The sequence below is a fragment of the Corvus hawaiiensis genome, chromosome 5, assembly GCF_020740725.1.
Source record: "Corvus hawaiiensis isolate bCorHaw1 chromosome 5, bCorHaw1.pri.cur, whole genome shotgun sequence".
NCBI lineage: Eukaryota > Metazoa > Chordata > Aves > Passeriformes > Corvidae > Corvus > Corvus hawaiiensis.
The window spans coordinates 54,067,870-54,075,913 of record NC_063217.1 but is presented as its reverse complement, the minus strand read 5'-3'; the positions used below and the strand labels follow the sequence as shown (position 1 = coordinate 54,075,913).

Sequence of the window (8,044 nt, the reverse complement as noted above, 5' to 3'; positions counted from 1 at the left end):
GCCTGCAGACTGAAAGAGAAGCCGGGGGCTGAGAGTTTAGCCGGCAAACAGCACCATGCAGCACAGTGCAGAGGGCTTTTCCTCCTGTTCATGATGGAAGCGTTTATTGAAGGGGGGGCGGGGGGGCGTGTTAAACAATAACAGGGTATAAAAGTTGTTACCAGATACAAATAGATGGTCTGGCAACTTTATGGATACTATACAGAAACAAGGTATTAACTTCTTCTCCTTGCCACCTTTCTTACTGAGTAAACACTTTCATTTTGGCGAGAAATTGACAACTTGTTTTGGGGGAATCCAGCAGCTTTTGCCTTTGAAGCATAATTGTCGGGGAAAAAAAAGAACAGTGGAAGTTTCCCTCAGTTTGTTTTTAAAGGAAGCAAACCATCAGCATCGCGTTTCCTCAGTACCATCCAGTTGTTTGTGGAAGGTGGGCCCCAGGAGCCTGCCGCTTGCACCAACCGTGCCCAGCCAGCTTCCTAAACTTGTGAGGCTGCTCATTCCATGTCACTGCCGCTCCGCTTTGAGCTGCTGGGCTCCCTCGCTCCCTCCTTGGCTTGCGAGTTATTCACTTTTGAAAAAACATATCTACCTCATACTGTGCCCATCACTTTGTTCTCCACACGCCTATTCACACGGGCAAACCTCCACTTCTCCTCTCCAGGCAGGCGGCGGTGGCGGGAGGGGAGGCAGCGCGGAAGGGAAGTTAAGATGCGTGCACGGAGCTATTTCCCTCTCCACCACCTTTGGCCAGCTATTGTTGGCCCAACAAAAGGACTCGCTCGCGGGGGATCGGGACCCTGCCGAAAACGTGGCAGCTCTGGGGGCAATGTGCTGTCCCGGCTGCAAACGCCACCGCTTCTCACCTACCGGGTCCTGCGTGGGCTTCCCGTGTGTCCCCGGCATTAATCGCTCTAAAACCGAGGGCATTGCCTCGGCGGCTCCGCAGCCGAACCCCCGCACAGCGGCGCCGCGCTCCCTGCACCGCCGCCCGCACCGCTTCGGGCGGGCAGCGCTCCGCACCGACAGCTCGGGCAGGCTCGCTGCGGCCGCAGTGAGAGCCGGACGGACCGACGGCTACTCGCGCCCGGCGCGGGGAGGCCACGGCGGGCAATTACCGGAGCCTCCGAGGTTTGGCCAGCGGCGGCTATAGGGAAAAGCATGTTTCCCCCGGCGGGCGCGACGGAGCGTCCTCAGAGAATGCGGCGGCGGGGACGGCTAGGTGCCACGGGGTGTCGGTTCCTTCTGTCGGCAGAGCCGCCCGCCGCTGCGCGGTGCGGGGCGCCGCGCCGTCGGGGCTCTTCCCGACACCCCCCGTTCGGCAGGCCCGGTGCGGGGCTCTCCCCGGCCCCCGGTTCGGCAGGCCCGCTGCTGCCCGGCGCGGGGCGGACGCGCCGTCGGGGCGCTCCCGGGCACCCCCACCCAGTTCCGCCCCGCCGCGCGCGGGGAGCCCGCCCGGCGCGCGCCTGCCCGGGGCGGGGCGGGGCGGGGCCGCGCGTGCCGCCGGCCCGGGCTCCCCCCCCCCCCCCCCCCCCCCCCCGCCGCCGTCGGCAGCGGCCTCCGCTCCCCCCGCGCCCCGCGCGCCATTGGCTCCCCGCACGCGCCGGCCCCGCGCGCGCGCGCGCCATTGGCCGCGCCGACACGCGACCGGCGCGAGTGGAGGGCGTGCGGCGGGAGGGGTGGGGCGCGAGGGAGGGGAGGGAGGGGGAGGGGGGCGCGGGGGCGGGGGGGACCCCGGCGCGTGCCGCTCCTTAAAGGGGGGCGCGGGCCCGGCCGACACCGGAGCCGTCGGGGCGCCACGCGCGAGGCGGGGGCTGCGCGCGGCCCCATGGGCGCGCGGCGGTAGAGCCATGAGCTTGCCGTGGGCAGAGCGCGCCCGGGAGCCGCCGGGGCCGCCCGAGCCGCCGCCGGGCCCGGAGCAGAGCGGGTGCGGCGGCTTCGCCCCGGGCTCGTGGCTCGGCGTGTGCTGCGCCGCCCGCCTGCCCGCCGCCGCCGCCTCGCCGCGCTACCTGCTGCCCGGGGAGGACGAGGAGGCGGCGGCGGAGGGCGGCGCGGCGCGGGGCGGCGGGAGCAGCCCCGGCGGGGCGCGGGGCGGCGGGCGGCCGCGGGGCGGCGGCGGCGGCCCCGGGCTGCGGGCGCAGGTGAGCGGCGTGCAGAAGCAGCGGCGGCTGGCGGCCAACGCGCGGGAGCGGCGGCGGATGCACGGGCTGAACCACGCCTTCGACCAGCTGCGCAATGTCATCCCCTCCTTCAACAACGACAAGAAGCTCTCCAAGTACGAGACGCTGCAGATGGCTCAGATCTACATCAGCGCCCTGGCCGAGCTACTGCACGGCCCCGCCGCCCCTCTCGACGCCCCCGGCAAGGCCGAGCACCGCGGGGCCCCCTTCGAGCCGCCCTGCGCCGCCGCAGGGGCTGGAGCGCCGCCGGGGCCACCGGCGCCGCCGCCGGGGCCGCCCAGAGCGTCGCCCCCCGGGCAAGGCAGGACTCGCTTCCCCCCTCCGCCGGCCGCGGGGGGCTACTCGGTGCAGCTCGACCCGCTGCACTTCTCCTTTGCGGAGGGCGCCCTGATGGGACAGAGAGCCCCTTCCCCCGCCCTCCTCATGCCGCAGCCCGGGCAGCCGCCGCAGGAGAGGAGCAAGACGTCACCCCGGTCCCACAGGAGCGACGGGGAGTTCTCGCCCCGCTCCCACTACAGCGATTCGGATGAGGCCAGCTAAGGCAGGGGTGTCGTCCCTGGCACCCCCCAAGGCCGCCCCTCGAAGCACAGACTCCGCCGTGGGGTGAGCAGCCGAACGCGGTGCCGCCACGGACGGCATCGGCTCCCCTCGGTCGCTTTGAAATCCACCCCTTCGTCTCCCACCCCGGCAGCCCCTGGTTTGTCCAGGGGGGATGGCTGTTAGCGAGTGACTGTACCCGCCCTGTCTCTCAGGGTCGGTTGGTTTGTTTTCATTTTTAGTTAACACTTCGAAAGTTTCTTTCGCCTAGAAGTCGTTGCCGTTCCCTCCTGCCAACACGCCACCTCGCAGCGCGGAGCCTGGCTCGCCCCGTCGGCGAGCAGGTGATGCGCAGGGAGAAAGCCTGGCCCCGGGGGTGCCGCGATGCCGCCGGCGCCATCCCCACCCGGCCGTGAACCCGCCCTGACACCCCCGTCTTCCAGGACACCGATCCTGCCGTGGGTCGTATTGCTGTGGAAACACACACACACACACACACACACACACACACACACAAAGTCAATAACGCACCGTCTTAACCTGTAAATAGCGGAGAAAATTTGGATGTTCCTTAGAGCACCATGTCGGCGTCTTTTGTGGGGGAAACTTGGCGCAAGCACTTTATCAGCGGCTGGAGATGCAGTTTCAAGAGGAAAGCTACTAACTGCCAATTGGAGACCAATATTTAATTAAGCCACTTAATCATAACGCTCTCTTAAAAACGAAACCAGTTTTGTCGTGTCAAACTTTTATGTCCGTTTTATCTTCCTTTTGTGGTAATAGGAAACGTATTTATTATGCAGTGTTTGCAATTCTTTCTGCTTCTCTCTTTTTTTAAAAAAAAATTCTTTTCTACGACAAGAATCGTTTATTTTGATTTTAGCAAAGCCAGCTGCCATTGTTTTATGTATTTTAATTCTAAAATTTTTTTTCAAATCAAATAAACGTGGGGAAAAAAAAAAAAAAACAAAAACAAAACAAAATCAGCCTCAAAGCGTGGTCGGGTTCAACTTCTCCCCTCGCCCTCCCGTCGCCGCGGTGGTGTGAAACTCCGCGGCGGTGGTGAGAGGTACGGAGGCGAGGGCGATACTCCGGGAAGCCGATGGGGCGCCCCGGCTGCTTGCAGAGGGACGGGCGGACCCCGGGGCCGGGGCGGGCTCTGCCCCGCGTGGAGCAGCACTCCCTCTGCTCCCTGCACCGCCGGGACCGTGTCCCGTTTCCGTCCCGCAGTTCCCAGCGGAGCCGGGATAATTGCAACAAGTGCAGGGTAAGGAGCTTGTCGCTGCTCTGTAGCGCCTGTCCCCGCACAACCGCTCGAGTCACATCATTCCCTTCTTCCCACCTCCTCCTCTAGTCGGGGACGCGACCGGATCTCCCCACGGAGCCTCCTCTGTATCAGCCGAGCAAAAAGGGCCGGGAGCGGGCGGGGAAGCCGGCGGGGTGGACACGCGAGCAGCGCCGCGGGTCGCCGGGGGATCAGGATGTGGCCCCTGGGCTCGAGCTAAACCCGGGCGGGAATGGGGGATTGGCTGATGCTTAGCTCAGCCCGCGCGTGACACCAGACCCGGGGCTAAACCGGAGCCGTGTCGGTGCCGAGGTCCCGCTGGGTTCATCAGGTGACACTGAGAGAGGGGTGTCGGAGAGGTGATCAGTTAACCAGGCGCCGCCGGGGGACTGGCTCCCGCGGGATCGAAGCCCGTGAGGGTGTCGCTTTCCCCTGCAGAAACAGGGCACCTGCCCCCCCGGTAACCCCAGGCTGTCGCCCTGCCCTGCCCGCCGCCAGCACCCGCGGCCGCCGCCCGTACCTGCCGAAAGGGGGTACGGTCCCACAGGGTGGAAAGTTTATCGGGAGGGTCATTTCCCTTCCTATTAAAACGCCTGCTTTGTCGGGGTAGGTCAGCTTTGGTTACCGGCACGGATTTCTGGGCTGTGGAAGCCCGTTTCGTATCTTAGGGGGCACGCGAGGGATCCCATAACGGGAGTGATGCGGCGGAGCACAAAACCACCGACTTTGGGGATGTTGTTTTGTTTATTTGGTTTAGTTTGGGGATGTACCCGGCGCGGGTACCCGTGACTGAGGGGCAGCACCCGCGGAGGGGTCCCGGGGGTGCCGGCCATGGGTTGAAGGGGTGCGTGCAGCCTCTCGCCGCCCCGCCGTCCCGGGCGCTGCTTCTGCGGCTGCGAACACGCGAGGTGGTGGAAAAGAGCGCATCAAAATCCTCCCCGCTCCCTCGGCCGGGTCCCTTCCCCCGACAGACGAGCGCAGCGCACGGCGCGGCTGGTGCTCGTAGCCTCAGCGCAGCGCTCGCCCTCTGAGGGGCTTTTTCTTCTTCTTTTTGTTTTTCTTTTTTTTCTTTTTTTTTTTTAACTCTTCTTTGAAAGAGATACCCAGCCGCATTCCCATTTTAAGGTTCAGCTATAGAGTTTGCATAACAACCGCTTGGCAGCCCCCCTCTCTTGCACTCCGTTAACAAGCTGTAACGTATAGCTGCAGGTTGCTATAATCTCATTAATATTTTGGAAACTTGAACATTGAGTATTTCAGACCGCTCATTCCCCATATGCCAGGCCACTCCCGCTATGCTGGCTGGTTCCTTTCTCTCCATTATTAGCAATTAGCTCCTACCTTCCAAAGTCAGCTCCAAGTATCCAAGATACTAGCAAAGGAATCAACTATGTGTTGCAAGCTAAGCATGCTTAATATCTCCCAAACAAACAAAGAGACAACATTTCTTTAAGTAATGAAGATGGATAAATCTCTTTATTGAGCTTGCGACAGTGTTTGTTTTGTATAGACTACCGCAAAGTTTTTTAACAAGAGCGGGGACGCGCACCAGCCCCTAGAAGCAGTCTCGCCCGGTTTGCTTCGTGGGGTTTTATCATCCTAAATGGGCTTTTATTTGAAAAGGGCGAGTCAGAAGCGCACTATCCGAGCGTTAAATTTTGGCTGAGCGCTAACTGTCCTCCGGGGTGTGCGAAACGACCGCGGCGGCTCGGGGGGCTTGGGGAGGCGGTCGCCTTTGTGCGAGGCTCACGGCGGCTCCGCTGACTTTTGAGCCTGGGTCGCCGGATGAAGAACGGCCGCGGGCTCCGGTGCGTGGCTCTGCCCGGCCGTCCCGGCGGCGGGGGTTTCGGGGGGACGGAGCGGGACGAGGCGCGGTGGTGGCGGGGCCGTGGCGCATCTCTGCCGTGCAGCTCTCCGGCTGCTGTTTGCTCAACCTCTGGCCTCGGGGAGGGAGGAGGAAGGGAAGGGGGAGAAAGGGTTAAACCCAGAGAGGGGAGACCAGAAAAGCGCAGGAACCACGGGGGGGATTAAGGGGGGAGCTGGCCGTGGGGCCAGTGTTTCTTAATTAGAGCGGGGCGGACAATGCTTTGGGGCGGACAATGAGGGGGGGACAGGGGGGGCTGGAGGGCGGAGGGGGGGTCTGGCCTCGCTCCCGGCCGCGGTGCGCCGTGTCTGGAGCGGAGCACGCGTTGTCAGCTGGTGAGCGCAGCGGCCTTTCAGGCGGCTCCCCAGGGAGCTGCGCGCCCGCGGTGAGCTCCATCGTCACCCCCTCCCCTCCATCATCATCATCATCGGCCTCCTCCTCCTCGGCGGCTCCCCACCCCAGCCGAGCACAACAGCCAGCATTCAAGCCCCCTTCCCTCCCTCCCCTCGCACAACAGCAGCGCAGTGGCAGCCACGCCACCTCCCAGCAACCAGCAGCACGCGAGGGCACCGCCGGGGCACCTGAAAGAGTCAAAGCCAAAGAAAGGGAGACAAAGGAGGAGAAAAAGATACGCAGGAACGGCCCAGCGTGTCTGCTCCGACAGTGCGGAGAGGCAGGCGCCCACAGAGGGACGGGCGAGCCCACGCGGAGGCCGGCACGGCCGGGCGTGCACACGCGTGGCCACCTGCACACACGTGCACTCGCTCACAGGGGTCCGAGCCGCTGCAGCAGCGATGGACACACGTAGAAATCCCTCTCTCCGTGCGGGAGCAGAGGGAAGCGCCCCGGAAACTTTCCGCCCCACAGCCCCGTCCCCGCATGGGGCACCTCCCGGCTTGTGATTCTCTGTGCGCCCCTGACTCCCGAGGCCCCACCTCTGACACTGCCACCCACGGGCACCGATGCCGGTACCCGGCAGGAGCCGGCCTTGTGTCTGGTCACCCGTTGTCACATGTGCCCGTGACGGGCTTATCCGGGAGAGAAAAATGCGCGGAAAGTGGCGAGGGATCCGCTTGTGCGTGGGTGAGGGGGACCCTGCCGGCCCCGCGTGGGAAGCATCCTCTCCGCGGGCAAGCCAGGCTGGAGCGAGGAGCTGCCGGCGCACCGCGGGGGACAAGAGGACAAAGTTTTCCGCCCCTAGCCAAGTGCTTGCAACGCGGAAGGGGCTTTGCTCGGGGCTGTGTGTCCGCCGGAGCCGGGGCTGGGGCGCACGACCGGCTGCGCTCCCGGAGCTGGGCTGGGGCCTCGGAAAACCACTGCTGCCCTGCCGCCACCCTCTGTTAACTTCAGACGGACTCTCTCTAAGGACGTTTTCCAGAGCTGCTGCACCCCCGGCAGTGGATGGGAGCGCGGCTCCGCGGGCTGCGCTGCACCTGTGCGCTGGGTGCGCTGATCATGTGCGGTGTGTGCGCTGCCGCTGCCGCCGCTGGCCATTTCCAGGCTGCCCAGAGCGGGGCAGACAGAGAGGCCTCTTCTGTAGTGCTATCGAATGGCTCGGGATGCCTTCGGGAGCCCAGCCAAGGCGTGTCAAAGGCGGTTTGAGCGGTGAAGCATTTAAACGCTACAATGGGTGACTTTCTGGCGTGTGCTTTTCTCCCTCCCCGCTTAGGCCCGGGAGGAGGGAGCAGGCATTTTTACTGAGCTCTTCCGGGGATGGATGCGACACCCGCAGCCCCCCAGCCCGGGGCCGCAGCCAGGCTCTTCCCCGCGGGGCGCCAGCGGCGGAGCTGCCGCCTCTGCCCCGTCAGGCAGCGGGGAGGGGGAACAGCTCGGGTCTTCTGCCGCTCCCCGCAGCTTTTCGCTCCCAGTTCGGTTTAACAGAGGTTGCTGGGGGTGGGGAGGTGCCGGCCCGTCGCACCCGCTGCAGCGCGGAGCGCAGCTGGAACTTGGGATGGGAGCTTGTGCAGCGCGGGGATGGGCTCTCGGTAGTGCTGACAGGGAAGGCGAGATTTGGGGATGAGAAAGCAAATCCCCTCCGTTTCTGAAGAGATTTATTTTTGTATTTCACCCTGGTTTTTTCCCCGTGTGTTTTGTTGTTTGTTTTTTGTTGGGTTGGTTTTCTTTTTCTTCCCCTTCTTCCCCTGCTCTCCCCTCTCTGATGTCTTCTTATCTTTCTTT

General features: G+C 63.9%; 1 protein-coding gene across 1 annotated transcript; it reads left to right on the top strand.

Moving 5' to 3' along the window:
- Window positions 1-1,850: 1,850 nt before the first annotated feature.
- Window positions 1,851-3,604, top strand: ATOH1 (atonal bHLH transcription factor 1). The gene has a single exon (XM_048305111.1). It carries the CDS (start codon window positions 1,851-1,853, stop codon window positions 2,718-2,720), a length of 870 nt encoding a protein of 289 aa, XP_048161068.1. The 3' UTR covers window positions 2,721-3,604.
- The last annotated feature ends 4,440 nt before the right edge of the window (window positions 3,605-8,044 follow it).

Excerpts from the sequence above, each read along its gene's own strand:
- ATOH1 (XM_048305111.1), top strand. The coding sequence starts at position 1,851 with ATGAGCTTGCCGTGGGCAGAGCGCGCCCGGGAGCCGCCGGGGCCGCCC.